Genomic DNA, 24476 nt, shown 5'->3' on the forward strand with positions numbered 1-24476 from the left:
GGCGCAGAGACAGACGAGGCCAGGATAGCTTGCGATTGAGCAACCGTGTCCCCGCAGTTAGCCTTTTTGTGCCGTGTGATGGCACCGATGACTCCCGGGAATGCAGCGAGTTTGGACAACGCCGACATGTTTACTTACAATTTGCAGCAAGATTATTTGGTGCTCGCAGACGCGCATTTTGGCTACATTCTTGTCCAGGCGGTTGATTGACAGCGGGAGCCGCATTGTGTCAGTTCACTCGCCCCCGATACCCCGCAGTTGCGAGGTGCCATTAGGGGGGTGCGGTGTGAAAAACGTTGGGCGAGATCCTATGAAGGAATGGATACGGCTTACGGTGCAGTCGACGTGTATGTATATCCGGTAACAAAACAAACAGCGCAAGGAGGCCCGAAGGTGTCGACGAACCAAATACGGAAAGCCGGGTCATATGTGCATGGATGCAGGGCGAAGGTTGGCATACGGTGCCGTACGTTTTCCCATCCCAAATCACTGAAAATCGCGCAATGCCCGAGTGCAAGAAAAAAGTGAACCCAACAGGGACACGGCCCCACGCAACACCCTTGGACTGGACGACAGGTTGAGGAGGTGGAGACCAGGAGGTGGCGGGCCGGGAGCCCCCAACAATCCAGCGGCCATAAACCGGCCCCACATTCGTTCCTTACACCAGCAGCAGTAGTAGCAGTAGTTCCAGCTGGTTAATTGGCGAATACTGGGCAAATACTGGGTCTCACACCGTTTCACGGGCTATGTGGAAGCTGCGGGGAAGGCGCGCTGCACCAGCTCGAAGAACTCCTTCTTGCGGCTGAGGAAGACGGATTCATGCACAAAACAAAAAAAGGAGGCCGTCAGGAAAGGGATTGTTTGGAGTACAGGCCAGCGGCCCACTTAGAGGATACCGATAAACATCTAAACACAGCGCAGAGGTCATCCATATCGAATCATCAGGCGCTATCTTGGAAACCGACATCAACAATGAAAACTGAAGGTAGAATGCGCGGCCGCAAGACACATGTGTTATCCACGACGCAAGAGTCATGACCCATAGACCAGGTGAAATTCCCGCGCGCACGGCACTGCACGCCGCGCTTCCTGGGCTTTGCACTACCGTGCATATCTGGTTTCGGAGCGCTGGTTTCCATACGCAGCGCGCCTCACTGCAAGACACGCGCAATCTGGCATTAACAGCGCGCCAGCGCTGAGGTGTCCGTGTGTGTGCAAAAGAGCTCAAACTGCGGCTGCGTCTTTGGCCGCGGTCCCTTACCGGTGATACTCCGCCCACCGCATGCGAGAATAGTCCAGGTAGTCAAAGTCGATGGGGGAGTAGCGCGCCTGGATGAAGGACCATACGCCCCAGTACGCGTGCGAAGCCAGCGCAAACACGCACGCCTCCGCCACCAGGCAGTCCAAGACCGCCTCCTCCGCGGCAGCCAGCGCCGCCGCTGCCTCACCACCGTCGCCATCGCCCTCACCGCCGCGTTCGGCCTCGTTGTCGACGCCCTGACCTTGGTTGCTGTTGCCGCTGTCCCGCTGCTGCTGTTGCCGGGGAGCCATCCAGCGCTCCCTGGCCAGCTGTTGCAACTCCCGTGGAGAGAGGTAGTGGCGGAAAAACACCTTTTGCTGCTCCGGGGAGGGAAATCTGGGGAGGGGGGCAACAAGCGGGTGGGGTTTTGGGCGGGGGAAAACACCTCCGTACGGTTGAAGCACCGGGGGAAGGGGGGTGGGCTGGGAGTGGGGAAATGGACATCGAGACGTTGCGAGGGCCGGAGGGAAACCCGCGGACATGGGACAGGGGGGAACAAGGTCTGGAGCTGAGGTGGTTGAGATTGGTTGAAGTCTCCGTGTGGCATCACGAGCAGAGTGAGGCGGAAAAGGGGGACGGGGGTGCGGAGACAACGGCAGTGCTGCCGTGGAGGACCGGAAGGAGCGACAGTTGGTTTCGGGTTTAGACGTGGGCCGCACTTGTGAGGTCACTGATGGCCGGCCTCAGGCCTTACCTTCGCCGCCCCAAACCGGCTTTCGCAGGCGTGTCTCGTTTTACAACCTTCCCTGCTAGGTTCGACCCCTCTGTCCTCTTCACCACACCGGGGCCCGTACAGCAGGACGGCAACCCTAGGCCCGCACCGCTAACCTGTCGTACACGCAGTCGAAGCCTGCATATTCGTTAAAGTGGTTGCCCCAGTCAAAGCCCCGTGGGCCGCGACAACTGTACTCGAAGTCGATAAACTGTAGCTCGCCGCCCGCCAGCACATCACCGTCAGCCGTACCCGTGGCGGTACCTGCCGTACCCGTCATCGCTGCTATCCTGTCTACCCGCGCTGCCGCCAGGTCATTCCCACTCTGCCCATTCCGCTCTTGGTCTTGCAGCGGCTCCGCCTGCTGCGCCTGGTGCTGTACAACAAGGATGTTTCCGGCTAGAAGGTCGTTGTGACACAAAACCCGGGTGGACCCCACCCGCTCGCACATCTCCCGCAGCGCGGTCAGCTCCGTGCGCATGGCCCTGAAATCCACTTTGTCATACACCGCCTGCTTGGCGGGATCGTGTGCAAACGACAACCCTTCTGCCATCGCCAACCAGCAAAACATGGAGTCCCACTGGGAAGGTGCAGCCTCCGAAACCGCCCCCGGACTACCGGAAACGGTTGCAGATCCACCGGCTTCCTCTGAGGATGCCGTGGGTACCCCGGTAGGGTTGGGCGCCGAGGCCGCCGCAGCGGCGGCAGTGGCGGCGGCCTCGGCGTCCATTTTTAGGTCGTGGAATGCGCGGAGGCGACGTGCGATGTGTGGGATGAACCGTGGGTCGGACATTTCCTCCGGGGTGAGGGTCTTGGCGGTGAGGAACTGCTCGATGCGGCCGTTGCCGAATAGCCCAACCACCTGCAGTTGGGGAATTTCGAATCCGGTTCTGGATCTAAACCTGGATCTGGATCCGAACATGGATCACAATAGGCCAAGGCCAGACCCGTTGGGGACAAGGTAGAATAGACGATGCGAGCTGCCGGATCGTTCACGAGGACTTGGACAGGCGCTCGACCGTCAGTGAGTTCTTAAACCTAGACCAAGGCTGGGGGATCCAGAAAGAGTGTACGTTGCATGACAGCTCGGGACCACAGGGCAACTAGGGAAAGGGAAGAGGGCTCCGAAATCAAATCCCAAACCCTGCACAAGACACACACCAGTGCGCCGAAGCCCGCTTGGTTGAGCCTCAGCAGCAGGTGTTTCTCAGCCTCCCGGTCGATCAGGAGCTCCGTCTTGTCGCCAAAGACCTGCATGCACGCATGCATGGATGCATGCATGGATGGATAGTGAAGGTGAGTGGGGGCCGTGGGGCCTGTGTGCTATGCAATACACGGAGCGATGAAGGCTGGGGGAAAGAGGCCGTAGCTCTCTTTCCGCAGAACCCCCAACCTAAACCTTCAACATACAGGATTAATTCCCCGCTTCATGCCACTCCTTCCCGGCCTCATGCCACCTTTAGCGCTGCCTGGGGAACACGCACCTTGACGGCCACGGGCTGCAACGGCGGCGGTGGCTCCACCTTCACCAAAAGATTGGAGATCCCACCACTGATGCGGGATACCTGGAGGGGGGTTGGAGGTATCGTAATGGGGGGACGGAGGCCAAGGGGGTTCCCCAGGAGGACCGGGGCAGGAGGGCAACGGGGGGGGGGGCAGAGGGAGGGCGGAATTCCTTTGCATTTCATGGACCGATCGTAAGGGGTGGGCGCTGGTTAAGTGTAAGTCTCATACAGGCTGATAAGTACAAGTTAAAAGCCGCACCTGGTGCAGCGTTGATTGTGTCGTCTGGTTCAAGGCCGTGTACGTTAGCAACAGGAAACGGTCCCACATCAATGCAGCCCGCTTCGCGCTTTACCTGCATATCTTGTGCTTGCAGATCGCTCCATCCTTTTAGCAATCGCGTGCAGAGCAGTTTAACCTGTCGCTCAGCCTCCTCCTGTCCATGGCTAAAATTGACGCACTCCGGGTGCTCAGGAACCCCCATCGATTGGAAATTATGAAAGTTGCGACAAGCAAAGCTTAACCTTTATAAGTCTGTTGCCGCTTGTAGATCACTGCAGGCACGGGCAGTTGTGCTTCACCCCGGATGTACTGTATTGGTCGAGGGCCCAACGATACCCTTACACCAACTGTCTCTGCGATACCCTCGGCAACTGGACATCATGGCATGAGTAACTATGACAACGCTCAAGTGGCCTACTAATTTGTTATCTGCAGCTCGCAATAAGGTTTTCTGTTTTGATACCATGCGAGTCTTAAGCATGGCTAGCGTCTTCTTGTTAACGCTGCTCTTTACTGCGTCTAGCGTCCTCGGATCATCCTATCCTACCGAAGTTATTGAATTGACAGATGCAAACTTTGAACACGACACGCAAGCGTCCTCCGGACAGACGACGGGCGTCTGGGCGGTGTTGTTCACCGACAGCACCTTGAAACGCCACGAACGCGCGACGCTTGTGCTAACGGAGTTGGCAAACGATGAGGAAAAGGAGCTCATCTATGCACAGGCACGTTTCCTTCCGGGTTTCGTGATGATCGCAGCCCAGCTGACAGCTGCAGGACTATTGGCCGAGTCGCTGCCCAAAACCTTCCCATCGCATGACCAGCTCATAGCAGACACAGGCGCTGTCCACAGCGCCTTTCCCTCTCCTAGTTCCCCACCCCAGCGACTCGCTTCCGGCTCACGGTCACTTGCTGCCCCCGGTTAGCCAGACCATCACCACCGCCCAACCCACTTTTTCCAGCTCAGCCAGATATCTATCATCAGGGTGTGCACGGCACATGCCCAGTGTATCCACTGGGCGCTATGGCCATCCTACGAGGCAGTTTCCATTCCCTCGGTGCCACACGGGCTATATATTATCCGCCCGTTTGTGGCGATGCGGACAGCTTGGGAGCACCCACATGCCATCAAGCGAACAAGGACTCTGTAAAATCAGCCACAGGTCCATCGCTCTGTTGTTATGGTGTGTGATGGTTTCTTAACGGTATAGGGCTATATGTATGAAGCCCAGGACCAGATTATACCCTCCGAAAGTTATGGAGCTGGCTTGCCAGAAAGCTACGGCGGCATCGGCCTCGTGGGCCATGTTGGGGCTGATACGGGTTTCTTATTGTTGTTGTTGTTGTTGTTTTGACCACGATTGCGGTTGCGGTTGTGGTGGCTGCGCAGGTGGACGTGGCTCGCAATCTCAAGCTGGCTCGTCGCTTTGGTGAGGTGATCCTCCCGCCCTGCATACTGCTGTTCAGGAACCGTCAGGTAGGCGGTTGCGGCTGCGGAATACTATGTGGGCTCAGGTGTTTGGATGGCTTGCTAGGTGGCTAGGTGGCTAGGTGGCTGGGTAGTAAGCAGGTCTGTGTGGGCGAGGGGCTGGCTAAGTACCCGCACGTGACAGGAAGGGGGGGAGGAGGGCGGGGTGGGCCCGGGTACCGATTGCCGAGTATCGGCTAGGAGGGGCTTCCGCGGCAACCTACTCTCAGACCACCAACCTACAAAGCAGCTGCCCTCGCTATTCTGTGTTGCACGGCCCTGTGCACGCGGAAGCTGTGATAGCCCCATCCTGGCCGTCGCCACCTTTCCCTGGCCATCTCTCCTCCTCCCCTGGACTTCATCCTTGCCTCCCCCGGCCCATGTGGGAGGTCAGCAGCTGGTGGCAGCTCACATGCACACGCGCACACAACGTACCTCCACATTTCTCCTCAAGGCTCGGCCCACCCATAACCCATAAGGCCCTTCCTGGCTCCTTTCTGTGGTGCTACTGCTACTGCTACTGCCACGGCTGCCGCTACTACGACTGCTGTTTCTGCAGATGTACATGTTTGACCAGTCTTTTGACCAGGAGGACATAGTTCAACGGATTCGTGACTTTGTGACCAGTGGTTATGCACTGGCGGTGAGTGGGCCGGCTGCGCTCCGGGGTGTGGCCTGGGAGGGGTGGGCCCGGAATGGGGGGGAGGTGGCAGCGGGGGAGGGGGTGGTCGAGGGGCTGAAGCCTGAGTCTTCCCCCTTCCGAAAAACCGAAGACCACCAGGACCACCAGCTTGCTGGTACCACCTACCACGCCAGCTCGGCGCCATGTAAGTCCCTGGATAGAAGCTCTTGATGGGTGGGCTCACTCTACCGGTGTGCCTCTCATGCACCGCAACCCTGTCAAAACCCTCACGCAATCAGCCGCCATCATCCCCTCCCCGTCACACTACCGCCGCGCGCTGCCAGGCGCCCGTGCAGCCCGTGCTCCTTCCCTACTTTCCTAAAACACAACACAAGCACACATACATACACACACACGTGGGCCCCCCTCGTCCCTCCCCACCTGTGACCTCACTAGGTGTCTGGCTCACCTCACCTTTTCCCGTAACCCCCACCTCCCCTCCACACCAACCCCCCACTAGGAACCCCTCGACGTCCCCGAGCATCGCGAGCGCCAACTTAACCTGGTGAGATTGGCTACCCTGGGTGTGGAGGGGTCGGGGTGGGAGCTCGCGAGGGCGCATGCATGTATGGCGATGTGGGAGACGGTCGTTCCCTGCCCGTGAGGCCCAAGTTGCACTCACTACCCTCTGCGCAGGAGGCTTTCGAGGCGGGCCAGCAGGTGGACTACAAGACGGTGGGCTTTGCAGTGCTCATGATCGTGGGGGTGAGTGCGCGGAGCCGGACTAGAGGTCAAGTTGCATCGTTTTAAGTACGTGTGATGCTTGCGAGAGAGAGTGTGTGTGTGTGTGAGAGGGAGGAAAGGAACCCCTCCGGGACCCCCCATTGACGCCTTTTTGAAGTCTTTGGTTCTATGGCTCAGCGCTCCCAATGCGCCCGGGCTCCCAGGTGCGCCGCTCTACTTCGTGTAGGGACTCGTTTGGGGACATGGTGGGAGAAAGGATGCAGTGGGGAGGATGTCAAAATCTCCCTTGGTTCGTGTATGTTTCATGCAATGTTCTGCTACTGCTGCTACATTTGCTGCGGTATAGGGTTTGATGTTCCAAACTTGGGCCATCATGAATAAGGACAAGTTCCGGCCAGAGCCGGGGACGCCGGAGGCTGCTGCTGCGGCTGCTGCCGCCACTAAAGCGGCGTCGGCGCCATCGGCCTCGGGGTCTGAAAAGGAGAAGGCGCCGGCCGCCGGGGCAGCCGTGGCCGCCGCCGCTGCCCCTGCTGCCGGTGCCGGGTCCCCCTCTTCGGCCTCCAAGGGCGGGTCGGCCAAGGGCAGGGTTAAAAGAACCAAGGCGTCATAATGCCCCGCACTAGCCAGTGGGTTCGGTGACGCCATATATATGCGACCCGTGGGTCCTCCGTGTGGGTGACGGCGCCTGGGGATGCGGCAGTTAGGCCCCACAGGCCCCGCAGGGTGACCTGGTAGTTTAGGGACCTAATGCGGATACGGAGGGTGAGGTGTGGAGTGGAGGGCGCGTTTTGGCTGCCCGCTATCGCTGCCCATGTGTACGGCAAGGACATGAGTGCAGATGAAAATGGTGGGGTAACGCGCGTCTTATCGGTCATCGCGCACCGGCCATAATATGGTGGGTCGGTAGCGCGGACCGGTTGTCCTGGAGCGGCTTGGTCAGGCAACCCCCAAGTTTACATGATATGGTCGGCATAATGTACCTCGATATGATTGGAATTTCGGCCGAAGAGTGAGACCACCGGCCACACTCGCTTAGGCGTACCGCACTTTGGGAAACTTCTCGCGATAAATTGAAGCAATAATGCAACATGTTCATAATCTCCTATGGGTTTTAAGAAACAGGTTCCTCATCCTCGCAACTTCAACAAAAACGAGTTGCAACGCCGCAGCAGCGGCCGGCAACTAAATATGATGCAGCAGGGAAAACGCAGCCGCCTCTGCAGCAAAATTGGAAAGACGTCACATCTCCTGGAGGATTCGTTTAGAGCAAGGCTACACAACCCAACAATTCCAGAAATGGCCAAGTTAGGCCATATGTAGGCATAGGCCCTAATAACTCGCTCGGGTGGTCATGCAGCACCTGCTCTCCGGCGCGAAACCGGGTGGCAAAGGACGCCATTCAAAATGTGACGCACATACATACGTGCATGCTCACCACCCCACATGCCAAATAACCCCTTCATGTATACGACACTCCGCCAGACCTACCAAGACACCGCATAGACACGCATACGGCACGCCGAGAAGCAGCAGCTGCAGCAGTGGCAGCCCCTGCAGTCCCGCAGCTCTGGAGACGACCAGCCTCGGCCCCCACAGGCACGGCAGTCTGAGCTCTTCCGGCTGTGGCGGCTGCACCTCTTCACCTCGCACTTTTCACGCGAGTTACCGACACTCTTCACAGCGTCGCGGCGAGAGTAACACCGTAGCAAGGCCTGCTCCCGCACCGTCTCTTTCGAGCCCGTGAGCCCAAAGAATCATCTCTTCGTCTCCCTCCGCCGCCGCCTCGTCTCTCACCCCACCCCATCCTCACATTCCCCTTCTCAGCTGTGGGCTTAGGTGGGGTCCAACCCCATCCCCCCCAATCCACACGGAGCTCAGACAGCAGCCACCACCGCCACTGGCGCCACCACCTCAGCAATTTCCGGAGAAGGCGCTGCTGGTGCCAAGTATTCCTTGAGCGCCGCCGCTGCGGCCTTGGTCGCCGCCTCGTCCTTCCGCTCCTTGACCACTCGCAGCAACCTGTGGTAGGCCGCTGCGACGCCCTTGTCACCCGGCGGCCGCTTGGCTCGGAAGAGCTCCACCAGCCGGGTCAGGAGCGCCACCTCGGCGCCCTCAGCGGCCAGCTGATCTACCGTCTATCCAGAGCGAGGGGTAGTGAACGGCGGTGGAACAAGGTTAGGCGCGAAGGTGCGGCACGGTGCAGGATAATGTGGCTCTAAGGCTCGGCAGAGATAGCTGCGGTGGCGTCTGCTTACACGGCCCATAGGATCCGCGAGCCCGTGGGTCCACCCGTCCACGGGTTCCTTAGCACCAACACTTCCTCCATCGACCTCTTTTGATGCTCCGTGGGACAACAGGGCCCCCCCGTCACGTGGCTGCGAGAGCACAGGCAGCAAGGCACCCTCCGTCCCGTCCCGCCCCATCCTGTCCCGCCGCTAACATCAGCCTTACCTCCGCTGCGAAGTAGGTCGACAGGGCGAAGGTGTCAGCGTTGGCGAACATCTCCAGGATGAGCGGCTTACCGTTGGGCATCCGCAGCGCTATCTCGCAAATGCGTGCCAGCCACTTCTTGCGTACGGGCCTAAGAAAACGTAGAGCAAGCAGCGTAGCAGGCAGTGCGAAGCATGGCCGTCAGTCAGGTAGTGCGATGCGAAATGAGGCTGATATGACTTGAGGCGATATAGGTGGGATGGCGTGAAGAGAAGTACGGCAGGTGTGGGACGAGTGGATCCAGATTGAGGTGCTGGCGCGGGTGAATTGTACGGAAGGAAGGAGGGGTTTTTGAGGGGGGTCTCTGCTGGAGCTGAAGGGCCCCGACGTGACGGGGCCCTGCTTGCGCAGCAGCAGCAGCCGCAGCCACCTTTGGGGCATTCAACTCTCGACGTGGACACTGGCGAAAGCACCTGTCCCAACATGTGGCCGTCCAACACGAGGAACATAGTAGGGGGATATCGTCATATCCCCTCAACGTCATGAATCATGAGAGAAACCAGAGGGGCCAGGAAGGCATGCGGCAAGAAAAAACTGAGGGAGGGGCTGTACATAAAGGTCAGCGCTTTGCACGATAGCACGTGCTTGCGGTGCGCTAGTGGTATGGGGCCCTGTCATGGTGGATGAGATATGCCATGTGCCAGTATAGTGGGAATTATATGAAAGGAAATCAGAAATGAACTGCCAGCGTCCAGTACGGGTGGGCCACGCTGCCAGAAGGTTTAGTTAAGACCATGGCCATTTCCGTAATTTTCAGTGAGCATGCTCCCATACAACTGGACAGCAATCGCACGGAGGAACCTAGCGTTCCACTGGCTGAGCTTATGCAGCAGCAATACGGCAAGGATGGTCAGTGGTCAGTCTCACTACCACAACGTACGCACCAGTCGAGCTCGAGAGCACCTGCCATTTCGCGCTTAGTTGCGACGTGCCGGGCGATCAGCGCAAGCGAGCGCTGGGCCTGCTCCAAGGAACGGATGCTCTCTACCTGAATTGCCAAAAAAACAGGGCAAGCCCGTGTACAACTGGCAACTGTAAGATGCGAGAGATCATAGCAAGGAGAGTGGATCGCAGGCTCACCATAACGCGACCGTCCGCTTTTGGCAGTGTCCCTCTTGTAGCCACTCGCTCTTGCATAGCCAGGTAGACGTCGCCAAAGCTGACACGCTCCATCTCTCGCCGTAGAGCATTACATGGCTTTGCTCGCTTAGCTTGGGCATATCTTGTGCTGGTTACAGGAATCCCGACCGCACGAATGCGTGAGCACGGACGGATACAGGAGTTGCAAGGCCGTTGGATTACGTTGCTCATCATTACTATGAAACGTGAAAGGATTTAGAGCTAGCCAAAATAGCCTTGAGAGATGTGTTGCAGTGTTGAGCAGTTGTGTAAGGGCTCTTTCAACTCTACACTGGCGTCACATACACGACCCTGTATGTGTGAGGTTTTATTATGAGGCTTTCCTATGCCTTCAATGTCCAGGGGGTTTGTCTGAAATGCATTCGATTCAGTTGAGGTAGTTGAAGCTCTGCTATGCTTGCTCGCGATCAGCGTTACAAACGACTTGCTGCATACGGTCAGTACCTTCTAGCCATCTGAGGATGATCCAAAGATGAAAGCGAGTCACCTTTGTTGTTCTCACTGTGAGTGCCAAAGCCAACACAACTCCGAACGAACAGACTGCAAGTCATGGTAGGCTCATTAGCTCTAGGACTAAACAGACTTTAGATTTTCTGGCATTTCAAAATTAAGTTAGCGGCACAGGGAACAATTCTAACTGCAGTCCACCACTTTCGGAAAGTGCCCATACTCTCAGTCATACAGCTAAAACGTTATAGATTTATGTCCAGCAGTGGCCAGCACCTTCGTCGGCGCGGATCCAGCGGGTCGTTGGCGTCTCGTCGTCCCGATGGCCGCCCTCGTCCGTTCGCTCGCCCTTGGAGATGCCCAACGCACGGGCCCCCGGAAATGCCATCTACATGCAGTGCCACCGGAGGACACACCTCTGCCGCCGTTTACTCTAGAGAAGCGCCATCACGTATGTGTCTATCGACAAACTATGACGCCCTTGGAATTGCGCCACAGCGCGCACGTGGAGTCGGCACCTGCCGTCGGCATCCGTACCGCAGAATGCCGCAGAATGCCGCCACCGAGCATCATCCCGGCAGTGGCAGCAGTGGCAGTAGCAGGCCCAGCGACGCTCGGCAGCGGAATGGCGGCGATAGAGGCGCTGGAGGCTGCGTGTTGCACCCAGGCAAAAGAGAGGTCCCCAGCAATGCACCCAAAAAAGATTCAGGCGGCAGGGGTGGGGTGGTTGCCACCCGTGCCTCCGCCTCCTCCTCAGCTCCCTGGAGTGATACCCAGAGCGACCTAGAACCGAAGGAGGAGGAGGGCGAGGAGGAGGAGGGCGAGGAGGAGGAGGACTTCATTGATGTCGAAGAGGATGAGGATGAAGAGGAGGAGGGCGTCGGCTCGCTCGCTCGTTCCGTCGTACAGGTACGGCACCTGCAGCAGGACTGTCGGGAACCTTCCCTGCATTGTACCGTACGACGTCCTATGTACGACAATGCGTTGACTGTTGCACGCCGCGCAGGTCCGCACGTTGCACCGAGTGCCAAACTTCATCCGGCCGTGGGAAGAGGGCCATGACGCGGAGTCGAGATCCAGCGGCTTCGTGGTGGAGGCGGGGGTGGTTTCGGAGTCGGAAGGCCCCCCGCGGCGGCAGCTGTTGCTGATGACCACTGCTGGTAGTGTGGAGTTTGCTCGCAAGGTGAGAGCAGAGGTGAAGTCTGCGCAGATGTGCAATATGCTCATAAGCGAGGTGGTCGAGTGGCGGCGGTGGCGGCTGGTCGCTTGGGCGCCTGTCCGGCGGCCCTTCCTGTCTGCGCGCCTTACCTGCTGGCGGAACGCCCTCTATAACGCCCCCTGTAACGCCCCCTGTAACGCCCCGGGGACTGCACCTCGCCACAACGCCACACAGGTGGAGGTCTGCCGGGCAGCAGATGACGCCATGCCGTACACTGCCTCTGTGGTGGCCGTGTGCCTGGATCTAGACGTAGCGCTCCTACGGGTGGACGAGCCAGGGTTCTGGGGGCCGTACGATAGGGGCACAAGCGGCATTGGTAGCGCCGCTAGGGGCGGCAGTCGCCGGCGCAGCCGCGGACGCCAGGCATCTGCCGTACACGACGAGGATGAGGCTGATGACGACGGATCTAGCAGTAGCAGCAGCAGTACGGCACTTGTACCGATACAGCTGGACCGTGGCCTACCTCACCTCCGAAAGCCGGTGGTGGTTGCAGGTCTGGTTGTTGGTGTTCCTCCTCGCGCGTGTATCCGTACGGGGAGGTTGAGGTGTGGGAAACAAGGAACTGCCCAAGAAGAAGAAAAGGAAGGAAAATGGAGGATAAAATGATAAAAGAGAAAAAGAGAAAAACAAATTTAAAAAATGAAGAAAAAAGAAGAATTAAAAAGGAAAGTTTACAGGAGAATCAAAAAGAAGCATTAAAGGAAGAAGCAATGGAAGAAAGGGGAGATTTGGATCTTGAAAGTGGACCCCGGAATCGAACCGGAGTTTGTAGACCGGGAGCCAGAAGGACGTGTTATGTGACACCAGTGATCCAATGCGGCAGTGAGCCACCTGCTACGTCCCAGATGTCCCCTACCCCTTTCGGTACCTGACCAGGCGGTGGCCGCGGACTGGGGGCCTCGTGCAGCAGCCCTGACTCACACCCGCACACAGAAACCTCCTTTAACACCCCTTTTCCCGCGCTCCTCCTCCCCCGCCTCCTGCTTTCACCCCCGTCTCCACGCCCCCCCCGCTCTTCCCCCGTTCAGGCTTCACGCTGGGCGGCGGCAGCCTGTGTTTCACGCGCGGTGTGGTGTCACGCATTGAGGTGGTGGAGTACTCCCACAGCGGGCGGGCGCTGCTGGCGCTGCAAGTAGACGCGCCGCTCAACAACGGCGGCTGGGGGGCGCCCGCCGTGTGCCCCGCCAGTGGCCGGTGTGTGGGTATGGCCTTCCAGAAGTTCACCTCTCAGACGTGGATGGAGAGGTGAGGCTTCGGGCGGAGGGGGGCCACCGAGGTGGCTACCACCACCACCACCACCACCACCACCACCATAATCATCATCATCACCACCATCATCATCATCATCATCAGCAGCAGCAGCAGCAGCAGCAGCGAAATAACATTTTTTAAGGAAGCGGGGCGAAGGCGGAGTGAGGGGTGGGCCGGCGCATGCTGATAGTCGAGTAGTAAGTCCGAGCTCGCTTTCTCTAGTTACTGTTTTCTCTCGCCGATTTGGTTCGTAACCCCTTTTTCTTTTTCCTTTTTGTTTCTTCCTTCTTTTTATGAACTACTCTAGAACTCGCGGAGGTCCATGTGCGCCTCCTGGCTCCTCCGGGCCGGCGATACATGGCCGCCCGGGTGTGTGGGGGATGAATAGCCCCAGGGCGGGGTCTGGGGTCTTGGGCTTGGGGAAGAGCTGGCGTGTACGGATCTTTGGATCTCCGCGGGCAGGTAGTTGCATGGCGCGGGGTTGTAGGGGGGTACTTCTGATTGGTGGTGATGGGGGGAAGGTGGGCGGGGTGTTGACGTCCCTGCCGGGCCGGGCCCGCAAAGTCCCGGTAACAGCAAGCGGGTGATAATAATGCACATACATACGCACATACATACGCACATACACATACATACACACGGACTTGGAGGTATCGGAGCCTCTATCCTCACGTGACGCATTATGTACTTCGGTGCGGTAACGGTGGCCGATTTTGTACGGATACATGGGCGGCAGACTCATGGGGGCTCCTCCACCACTCTTTGTCCTGCTGCTGCTGCTACCGCTGCTGCTGTACCCCACTGCCACGAACCCTCGTACAACCGTCGTACGTGTGACGACCTGCTGTTAGGTATGATGACGTGGCGTCCGAGGTGTACCAGGACGACGGGGGAGGAGAGGATGGCGACGGCGGCGGCGACGGGGGAGGGGGAGGGGAGGAGGGTGACGGCGACGACGGGGGGGGAGCTCCTGGCCAGGTACCGTACTTGCCGTACCTTCCCATGAAGGGGACGCGCGCGGGTGCTGGGCGGGGGTGGACGTGTCATGCACGTATGTGTTTGTGGGGTGGGACGGTTGAGGTGGCGCTGGTGATACTGATAGTGCTGGTAGGTTGCAGTGTTGCTCTTACGGGCAGGTTCTGCGAACCCGCCATACGACACTGTCGTACCCAGCTCGCTGCGTCAGCAGCTGGAGACAGTAGCGTTTCTTCTCCTTCTTTGTTGTTGTCTGTTCAATCTTACCTCCATATCGCGCACTTCATCCCTTTGCCGTACAGCTTGCCGTACGCCCCTGCCCCTGCCCTTGCGGACCTCCCGCTCCTTTTCCTTCTCGCCATTTCATCCCATCTGGCCTATGTCCGCGTGTCGGAAGGGGGCCGATAGGGAGCTACCGGAGGTTTCTCCTTTCCCTCCCTCCCTTTCCTCCTCCGGGGGAATCTCTCTCCCTCGGCTTGTTGCCTGTCGAGGCCATGTTACGGCCATAGATTTCTGACCATGTGAAATCAGTCTCGCTGGGGCGGGGGCCGGGGGGTGGCGGCTGCACTACGAAACACACCGCCGACACCCCCCGTAACATGTAGTTGTATATGATTCGGTCCATGGGCCCCCCGGGTTTGACGGACCCCTCCGCGCCTGTGCGGACATTGTAACTGTACAAAACACAGCCGTACAGCAGTACGACGGGTTGTCCATCACCACTTTCTCTGCGGCAATGACGTCTCCGTCAGGAGGGCGGGGAGGATGTCACCCAGGTCGCACAACTCCGCTCCTCTCGAGGGCCCACTTAGCATCTCACGCTCGGCTGCGACTTACTTGCTTTGCCTTGTGCCGTACGCCTTATTTTCCGTACGTCCTAACAGACACACATACACACACGCACGTATCTACAAACCCTCGTGTCCAGGAGTACGACGAGGACGCTGAGAACATCGGCTATCTGGTCCCCGCGCAGCTGCTACAGCTCGTGTTGGACGACTACAGCCGCCATATGTCCTACCAGTACGCATTCACATCATCCTCACCGCACAGCCCTCCTCATCCTGCTACTGCCACCACAGCCGCCGCCGCTTCCCGTCGCGGCCTCAGCGGCACCGGCGCGAAGCGCGGCAAGGGCAGTGGCGGCGCACGCGCCGCCACGGCCGCGGCTTCGGGTTCAGATTCTGGGGTTGTGACCCGTGGGTCTGCTCCGCTGTACCTGGATGGGCGGCCGCGGCTGGGTCTGCGGTACCAGCGCCTGGAGTCCCCGGCGCTGCGGCGGTCTCTGGGGTTATCCCGTGGGGAGTCCGGTGTCCTGGTGACGGGTGTGGACCCGACAGGCTCAGCGGCAGGGGCGGTGCAGGTGGGGTGGGGTGGGGGGGGGAGGTGGAGTTGGGAGGTGGGGGGAGGTGGGAGGGGAAGGAGAAGGTGTGGGGGGGAAGGTGGGGGCACGGAAAGGACCAGTGGGGGGCAGCGTCGAAAGTACGTGCCTGAGGGGTGTTGTAGGCCCCGGGTGTGTGTGTAGGTTGGGTGGGGGAGGGCCACCACCGGCTGCCAGTGAGGGACCTCCCGGGTAGTGTACGGCAATGGGCAAATGCGGAACAGCCGGCAGCTGTGTCGTATTATTTGTCCGTGATGACCTGTCCTCACGTGTGTTTAGTTTCCTCCTCCCCCCTCTCCCCTCCCCCCTCCGCCCCCCCCCCCAGGTCCATGACGTGCTGCTTGCGGTGGGCGGTAGGCAGGTACGGTTTGCGTTGCGGGTTGCGGGACGGGTCGTTATGGGGTGGGCGAAGGCGTTGTGATGTGGACGTGCTAGTGAGCGGTTTCCGGGGGTGTTTGGTGGTGGTGGTGGTGGTGGTGGTGGGGGGGGGGGGAAAGGAGAGTTCGTGAGGGGATGGTAGGACTACTCCCACACGCCCGGGTTCCATCCATTGTAGCTCCTACCACATGCACATGCTTGAACACCAACAGCCATACACACAGACACACACACAGACGCACGCCTCCATACCTCTCCCTCCCCCCTGCCTCCAAGCCCCCAGGTAGCCAACGATGGCACCACTCTGCTCTGGCCGGGTCAGCGAGTTCTGTTCGGCCACTGGCCGGCAGTTGCGCAAGTGGGGGAGCTACTGACCGTCAAGGTGGGTCCAGGGGGGGGAGGGGTGAAATAAGGTCCGCGGATGGAGGGAATGTGTGTATACCGGCACACACACCGGGATCTGTCAGGGTCGGAGTATAGCGACGTTGCTTTTTCCGTTCCCCTCCAAGATACATAAGAGGCGCGCCGAGACAAGCGCATGAATTTACTCTTCGTCCGGTTTTGGGGAAATCCAAAATTCCAAAGAGCACTTAACTCCGACAAAATGCAAAAAAAGGACCTCAGTGGAGATCACTTGCAGCAGGCTGCCCGCCACAGGTCGCCTTTCGCCGGGGCAAAGGGCGGTGAGGGATGTGATGGGGATGTGATGGAGGGGCGCCTCCCGGGTGGGTGTCAGTGTTGCTGCGAACTGTGAACTGGCACACACACGCACACTGCAACGCCATGGTCACCATGGCTCATAGCCCTGATGACTGCTCGCCTGCCCTCACTTTCCCTTTCCCGGAACCGTGTACGGCGGTGTACGGCACGGTACGGCAGGTGCTCAGAGGGAGGACGCGGCTAGAGCTCCAAGTCAGGTGGGCTAGACGCGTGTGGCGTGCGGCAGCTGGTAGATGGTAGCCGGATCAGGACCAGAGCTGCTGAATGAAGTGAAGTGCGCTGTCTTGAAGCTGGTGACCGGGGCTCGGTGTGATTGCAGCAGCCGGATGGGATCAAGGGCGGGCAGTCCTCAAACCAGTCCAGTCCAGTCCCAGGTAACGAAAACAAAGATCCTCCTCCCTCCCTCCCTCCCTCCCTCCCTCCCTTCTCCCTCCTCCCTCCCCTTGGTGCATGCCAACTGTAATCTAACCCCACCCCTTCACCTCCTCCTTCACCTCCACACACCCCCTCCCTTGCAGGCTTCGTGGCGCGGGTGACTCCTTCCTGCCCGTGTCCCTAGGTCCCTCCAGGCGGCCCAACTTCCTGGTGGTGGGGCCCTTGGTGTTCACCGCCTTCTCATTGCCGCTGTGGTGAGAGCCATAGTGCCGTACTCGTACGGGAGCGCCGTACATAATAACGTTAAGGGTTCTCATAGCGAGGCGCACTCGGGAAGGGTCCTCAAGCCCCCTCCCCTCCCCCTTCCCGCTCAGCTCACAACATGGGGGAAAGGGAAGGAGCAGCACACGCCACTGCAGCCACGGCTGCGCTGTGCGGTATCCTCAGCAGCGGCAAATTTAAACCTCCTCTGAGACGTAACATCCGAACAGCTGCGCCCCGGGCTAACACGCTACATTAGGCCGCGCATGTGCGCACCCCGTCACGTGCTCTTGATGTTGAGGTGCCGTACCATGTTGGCTGTTGGCTGCCGCACGTCCCCCTCCCAACCCCCCCTCCACCCGCAGGTACGAGCTGAGCTGGTCGCGGCGGCACTTGGCGAGCGCTGCATCACGGCGGTCCGTCCACTCGGGTTTGGTGCCCATACTGGGTGCCATGGAGTGGGGCCTGCCTGCGGAAGGTGGGGCGAGTGGGGGAAAGACGAACCACACGCGATTGAAGCTGCTGCCAGGGCAAGGTAGTAGCAACCGAAAGAACTGACCGAAAGACGTCCGTGGCGACTGTGACGACTGTAACCTCGGGATGACGACTGTAACCTCGAGATGAAGAATTGACGTAGATGTTGGAAGTCCTACCTACCTAAGCCGCCAGAGAAAAGGCTGAATAGTATAGCCAAACCGTAAACTAGTAGGTGTAGAAAAAGTAGTGAAGGCGGCGAGAAAAATAGTGCTGACGTAAAAGTGGCGTAAAGTTGCTGGCCAGGTGAGAAAGCTGCATTGCTGATACTGAAAGGCTGCCGGTATGCAAGTGCTCCTCCCAACCCCCAAAAAAAAACTAGAACGCGCGACTGACCCGACCGACCCAAACTAAACTATTCCGGCTAGCCTACCGACGCCAACGCGAAATACCAAAGAAGCTCGAACCACCTTTTGGACTCACCTGGCCAGGCCGCCGAAGTAGTGGCAAAAGGCACATCCAAAAACAAAAGGGTAACAAAGAGGTGAGGCGGGTGCGATAAAGGCGAGTGGGGGGCGGGGGGCCCCCACATGGCGCCATGCCCTCAGTGAAGATTGACCTGGGGGGGGGTCCCACTGGTTTGGGGGCCACCCCGGCAGCGGCCCCGAGGGAGGGGAGGGAGGGCTCCCTGCTCACCCCCACTCCTCCCTGAATGACGTCTGGTGAGGTGCTGGTGCGGTGCTGGTTGCGACTGAAACGCTGTTGATTCATGCCATTATGAGGCCTGCTGCTATTGTTGTTGCTGGTGCTGCTGGTGCTGCTTGTGCTCTGTTGTTTCGGCAGTTCCTGTTGCTTGGGAGGCCGGGCCGGGCCCGGTGCTGAAACCGGCCTCCCCTGCTCCTGCCTTGCCCCCTCGTGCCCTGTTCAGGTGAGGGTGAGGAAGTGGTGGTGCTGACGGAGGTGCTCGGCTGCGGGGAGGATGGCGGCGGAGAGGAAACGTCCTCCTCCTCCTCTTCTTCTTCTTCTTCTTCTCCTTCTTTGGGAGGGGCCCTTGAAGACGAGCAGACGACAGCGGCCACCATCACCACCACCACCAGTGGCAGTAGCAGTACGGTGATTACAGATGGAGGCGGGGGTGTAGGTGAGGAGGCGGCGGCATGGTCGCGGCTGCTGCAAGGTCCCAGTCGTCTGGCCTCTGTCAACGGTCAACGGTGCCGTAACCTGGTGGAGCTTGCGGCGGCGGTGGTGGCGGCGTCGAAGGCCGCGGAGGCCGGAACGCCACATGCTGACGGCGCCGTCGACGGCGGCGACGGCGACGGCGGCGGCGGCAGCCAGCCACATCACCGGGTGTGTTTCGCAGCCGCCGCCACGTACTTTTCATCCCCTGAAATTGTACGACCTACGAAGCTCCTTGCCTCTTCAACCCCCCTTGTCTAAATAAATGACCATGAACCTAAGTCCTCTCCCCGCTTCTCGTCTCCGTCCCCCTCTTCCTGTCTTCTGGGGTGCTGCCATCCCGCACTGGAATCCGCCACGCCTGCCCCCACCCCCCTCCTTTCCCGTTCCGTGTTATTCTCAGTGAGAGCTGCCCACCACAGTTCAGCTGAGCTGAGCTGAGCTGAGCTGAGCTGCCTAGCACCTCGAGAGAACAACGTCCTATCCGAACCCCTTGCGATGTGCGCGTGTATTGCAGTTCCTGCGCTTCTGTTTTGAGCCTGGTGGCGATCGCGGTGTCGACAGTGAAAGCAATGCGAGTAGCAGCGGCCGCAGCAGTGGCAGTGGCGGTAGTGGTGGTGGTCCCGGGGTAACCCGGGGGAGCTGGCTGGCGGTCCTGGACTCGTCCCGTGTCGCCGCCGACACGCGGGCGGTGTTGAAACACCACTCCCTGAGTGCGGCCATGTCTGGGGAGCTCAGGAGGTGAGGTGGTGTGTGTGTGTGTGTGTGTGTGTGTGTGTGTGTGTGTGTGTGTGTGTGTGTGTGTGTGTGTGTGCGGCGGGGGGGTTCCATGTGCCCCCCCTCAGATGGTGGGGTAACCTCATGACCGGACCCCCTCACGGGGGTTTAGCCCACATGGGCCCTTATCCAGGTGGCAAGTGGAGGCTGGGCTGGGGCCCGGGGGTAGAGAGGGGGCGGGGGACTGGCCGCAGGGCGGTAAGGGGGTTGAGAAGGGGGAGGAGGAGGATTTGGGAACATCGTGGTAGCGCATTGCGGGGCGGGGTGGGTGGGGTGGAGTGGAGTGGAGTGGGGTAGGCTGAGCGCTGCCGCGGGTTACCCCAAATACTCTAGCAGTGTATGTGTTTATGTCTGCGGGGGATGACGGGCCGCTCCCCGCGACCGAGCTGGGTGCTGGCAAGTGACATTGGCAGCACGTCTGTCCGGATCGCCTGCGCGCCGGGCTACTGGCCTAACACCGTTGACTATGGATTCGATTGACTATGGATTTCGATCTGATGCCGGTCCGATTTCGATCTGATGCTTGGTCCTTCGGTGGCCCCAAACTCTAAAACCCCAAAGCCGTAACCCCACCCCCATCCCGCCCCCACCCTGCTCCCAGACGTTTGTTCACGAACTGGCCCTTCGAGTCGGGTGCCCCGGCCAGCGGCACCCCCCGACAGCGGCGGCGGCAGGGCCGCAGGGTGGGGCTGTCGGGGCGCAGGTGAGGAGCTGCGTGGGGAGCTGCGTGGGGGGGAGGAGGAGCTGTCTGCACCCAAACGATGGAGCGGCGTGAGTGAGGATGGCAAAGGGAGCAGCTTACAAGGTGGTACTGGTGCTGGGGGCTGGGAAGCCGACACCACCCCGCCCGGCACGTGTGGATCTTGTGTGCCCGGGTGTATTGGGGCCCGGTAGCACCCCCGGGGTCGGATTGCTCCCTACTTCCCAGCTACGTGTGGCTGTGTGTGTATATATGTATGTCTGTGTGTATATGTTATAATATACATTTTATATATATTATATATGGTGGATAAGGAGGCCCGGGAGGAGGAAGGGGAGGGGGAGGGGGAGGAAGCGGCTGCGGCGCTCCGTGTTTCGCTGTTCTCCATCTGCGGCGCTGTGCCCCGCGCGCTGCGGGCTCTACCGGGGGGGTTCACCTGCGTGCGTCTTGTTGAGTGCACCGGGACCCGGGTACTTGGGTCGTGTGGAATGTTTACTGGTTTGAGTTGGGTTGGGGTTGGGGTGCCCTTGCTGGCCGATTGTGGGGAGGGTGGGCGGGTGGGCGGCGCGCTGCGAGCTGAATTGCCTGGTCGGTTAGTTGGTCAGTCGGTCGGTCGCTTCGATGGGTTTGGCATGCCCCTGGGACCACCTGAACGCGAATTCGCAATTGTGGGTGGGGGGAGGGGAGGCAACGTGCGGACAGCGCGCGAGGTCGAGATGCTAGCCAGGGGTGTTATCTCGGGGTTCGCGCTGCGGATGTGTGTGTCCTCTGGACACTGCAAGTTTTCCCGGCCATTGTTTTGTATGGATGCGACGACGACAGGAGCTATCATCATTGCTTAATAGGTGGTGAGGCGGGAAACGATTAAGGCTGGAGGATTTATACTAATGGAATGTAGGATTAAATATAGATAATTGCGTCAGAAATGCTTTCCCAAACGTAAGGATGATTGCTGCTGTGGTGGCGCCTGCACCGGCACGCAGATGCGTTGATCTGTTGTCCACGTAATCTGTGACCCATGGGTCGTAGAACCTGAAAATCTTTCGGGATCGAATGTGGCTTCCTGATGGATACTTCGTTTCGCTGATTAGGGGTCGGTCTGGCTGTAAGTAAAATTTCTCGAAAGCAGCAAGGTGGGGATTCAGGCGAAACAAGGCGAGGTGGCAGAGTTCCGCAAAGGCCACCTGAACCACCTGGTGACGCAAATGCCGGACGGTCGGCTGGCCTTCGCCTCGAAAATACAGGCCTTAAAAGCCGCTTTCATGGCATCAGCGACATACAAAATGGGCTTTTCCCCAAATTACGCCAGAAAGAAAAACATCCCACTTGCAAAGGTCCTTCAAACTTATAAGACGCAAAGCAGACCTAGCCTAACAGACACGAGCTAAGTAATTGTAAAAAAAATAGTTAACAGGAAGCAAGGAAGCGGAGATATAGTAGCACGAGCCTCGCAGGCCATCGATTGTCAAGAACTCGCCGGACCCTAGTTCCGATGGACACCGACAAGAGCTCCCCCAGCTTGGAGGATATTGGCCGAGCTCACCGCAGCCTTCAGGAGGCTGAGATGATGGCGGCCCGGAAGGCCAAGGCCCTGCCAGGTGCGAGGCCTGTCTACCTGTGGCTCTGTCGGTGACGACGCGAATAGCGGGGGGAAGGCGCACCTGCAGCGTTGAGATGCGAGGCACACACAGGCCCACATAGAAAGGGCGAGAGAGAGAGAGAGAGAGAGGGAGAGGGAGAGAGCAGCAGGGTGAAGGCGAGGACGTACAGTGAACGTGTGGGGGGGAGAGGGCACGGAAGCGCGTCACGTTTACGCGGTCCCGGTTTCGCCGGCGGTGTAGTGATCCATTCCTTAGGGTGAGGCATGGATGCTTTTTTTTATGCGTTCGGACGGATGTTGGCGCGGAAGACGATAAGTCTCTGCCACAGCTGGCCGGAGTGGAAATGCGGTTACGCGGTTGAAACGCTTCTTTTTCTCCGTGCCCTTTCGCCGAAAGGAAGGTTGCCCTGCCGACCTCAACGTCTAAGTTAAAGCCGACGCCGACGCAGCTGCAAGCCTTCGCGACAGCCGCGTCTACGCGACGTATCATGCTTGTCTGCTTTACGATGCTCAATTATAAGTATTGCCCAATTTCCGGTATTCTTTGTCTGGTCTAATTTCCAAAAAACATCACCTATTCTTTTTCATATAGCGATGTCTTTTTTTTGTCGTCCAGCTCCGCTTCCTCATCGGCCAGTTCCGCTTCCTCATCGTCCAGCTCCGCTTTCTTGTCGTCCAGCTCTCTTCCTTGTCGTTCATCCAGCTCCGCTTTCTTGTCGTCCAGCTCCGCTTTCTTGTCGTCCAGCTCTCTTCCTTGTCGTCCAGCTCTCTTCCTTGTCGTCCAGCTCCGCTTCCTTATCGTCCAGTTTCAGATCGTTACCTCACATAATGTAACTCGCGACCCTTCATGTCTTTTTATTTCTCCTCCTCTTCCTCTTCTTTCTTCCTCTTCCTCACCACCTACTGCCCATCAGGCGACCCAAGCAATGACCTGGGGAGGCTGGAGACCGACCAGGGCTCGCAGGAAGTGGGGCGGGCGCTGCAGCACGCCAAGGAGGTGGGCCGGCAGCTGCGCACCCGGGTGGCAGTGAGGACGAATGGCGGTGGTGGTGCGAACGACCCATGGGTCAGTTGGGATTTGCGACCCGCTTCCATTGCTGACCCGCCCCCGCCCACTTCTGGCACTGCGCAGGGTCATCAGGGCAGTGTGCTGTCCGCGGTAAGCCTCGTGTGTATGTGTATGTGTGGGTGGGTGGGTGGGGGAAATATGGTCGGGAGGGCAATGGCGGTTGAGAAGCCCCGTACTCCTCAGAAGCCGTAGCCAGCAGGCATCCTGCATCCTGGCAGCACGATGAAGAGGTAATACACAGATGTATGTGCATGTGCCGCCCTCACTCCTGGATCTCCAGATGGCCACCTCACCCCCCTCCCCTCCCCCTTCCCCGGGCCAAATGATCGGAAAGGCCGCTCAGAAGCTGTCGTCCGTACTCGGCAACTTCTCCGAGTCCATCAAGGTACTGTTGCCCCTTCCCCGTGCCATTGTCCTCTGATGATGATGATGATGATGATGATGATGATGATGATGATGATGATGATGATGGTGATGATGATGATGATGATGATGATGATGATGATGGTGATGATGATGATGTTGATGATGACGATGATGATGATGATGATGATGATGATGATGATGATGACGAGGACTAGCGCAGCGCGGTGCTGTTCTAGAGCTCCAATTGGGCCGGACGGACCTGGCCTGGAGTACCGGGGGGTGGAGGTGCCTGGTGGTGGTGGTGGTGTGAGGTCGAGAGAGCTTTAGGAGCGTGGTGGCCACTGGAGTACGGCACCCACACGGGCTGTGACGGTGCAGGCCGTGCAGGTGCTGATGATACACATTGCTGCATGTGTTCCAATAATACACAGAATGAATTGGCCTCGTATCTTTTTTGTTGAGATGTCGTACATTGCCTATTTTTGTTCGTGTACTGCAGACCGGCTTGGACTCCGTCGCGGGGGCGGGGGGTATTCCCCGGGGGGCAGAAGCACCCAGCGGCCCGGAAATACACACCACCACCACCACCACCACCACCACCACCACCACCACCAACAACAACAACAGCACTGCCACCACCGGGGGCGGCCGGGGCGGTGGCGGTGGTGATCCGGGGGTACGAGTTCTGGACATGCTAGGCGGCTCGGATGCGGACACGCCGTACCCAGGTGACATGGTGGACGAGCCCGTACAACTTGAGGAGGAAACTCAGCAGGACGAGCAAACGAGCAAGGTATACATCACAACGAGTGCTGCGATAGAGAACAATAAGGATAAGAACAGGCGCCGATACTTTGTATATTATGAGAGTGCGTAAACTTCGCAGGACGAGCTCCTGAAGTTGAATACTGCGTATGGTACGGATGTAAGGGGTACGGCATCCAGTACGGTACTGCCTGGACATACTTCACGTTGCGTTACCTGGCAAAAAATCAAGTACCGTTGCTGAAAAGTCCCCTCCTCCCCTCCCCCGCGCTTTCCGCCGC

General features: G+C 59.0%; 5 protein-coding genes across 5 annotated transcripts in view; 3 read left to right on the top strand and 2 right to left on the bottom strand.

Annotated features, from left to right (window-relative positions):
• Nucleotides 1–1266: 1266 nt before the first annotated feature.
• On the bottom strand, nt 1267–3924 carry etk1 (choline; the record flags this gene model as incomplete). Its single annotated transcript, XM_002946569.1, has 9 exons — nt 1267–1416; nt 1495–1519; nt 1580–1636; nt 2129–2229; nt 2398–2592; nt 2680–2874; nt 3174–3263; nt 3491–3577; nt 3871–3924. Coding segments are annotated over 9 exons (954 nt in total), but the record flags the coding sequence as incomplete, so codon positions are not given.
• Nucleotides 3925–5014: 1090 nt separating this feature from the next.
• Nucleotides 5015–7241, top strand: VOLCADRAFT_116019 (uncharacterized protein; the record flags this gene model as incomplete). Its single annotated transcript, XM_002946402.1, has 6 exons — nt 5015–5095; nt 5188–5274; nt 5825–5908; nt 6408–6452; nt 6584–6652; nt 6978–7241. 6 exons carry the CDS (start codon nt 5015–5017, stop codon nt 7239–7241), a joined length of 630 nt encoding a protein of 209 aa, XP_002946448.1.
• A 329-nt stretch (nt 7242–7570) lies between these two features.
• On the bottom strand, nt 7571–10294 carry VOLCADRAFT_103033 (uncharacterized protein; the record flags this gene model as incomplete). The annotated part of the gene is made up of 4 exons (XM_002946570.1): nt 7571–8766; nt 9083–9212; nt 10006–10109; nt 10202–10294. 4 exons carry the CDS (start codon nt 10292–10294, stop codon nt 8506–8508), a joined length of 588 nt encoding a protein of 195 aa, XP_002946616.1. The 3' UTR covers nt 7571–8505.
• An 886-nt stretch (nt 10295–11180) lies between these two features.
• On the top strand, nt 11181–21403 carry VOLCADRAFT_86747 (uncharacterized protein; the record flags this gene model as incomplete). The annotated part of the gene is made up of 16 exons (XM_002946403.1): nt 11181–11426; nt 11486–11617; nt 11715–11891; nt 12102–12420; nt 12956–13172; nt 14030–14156; nt 15082–15516; nt 15860–15895; nt 16196–16294; nt 16792–16829; nt 17151–17261; nt 17634–17746; nt 18671–18966; nt 19436–19659; nt 20297–20398; nt 21379–21403. 16 exons carry the CDS (start codon nt 11181–11183, stop codon nt 21401–21403), a joined length of 2697 nt encoding a protein of 898 aa, XP_002946449.1.
• A 484-nt stretch (nt 21404–21887) lies between these two features.
• The window catches only part of VOLCADRAFT_86748 (uncharacterized protein), a gene marked incomplete at both ends in the record, with an annotated part of 14172 nt that continues 11583 nt past the window's right edge, over nt 21888–24476 (top strand). Inside the window, 5 exons of the mRNA XM_002946404.1 lie at nt 21888–21993; nt 22910–22992; nt 23128–23154; nt 23345–23449; nt 23930–24299. Coding sequence (XP_002946450.1) covers nt 21888–21993; nt 22910–22992; nt 23128–23154; nt 23345–23449; nt 23930–24299 — 691 coding nt within the window. The remainder of the gene's footprint in view (nt 21994–22909; nt 22993–23127; nt 23155–23344; nt 23450–23929; nt 24300–24476) is intronic.

Source organism: Volvox carteri (genome assembly GCF_000143455.1).
Source record: "Volvox carteri f. nagariensis unplaced genomic scaffold VOLCAscaffold_3, whole genome shotgun sequence".
NCBI lineage: Eukaryota > Viridiplantae > Chlorophyta > Chlorophyceae > Chlamydomonadales > Volvocaceae > Volvox > Volvox carteri.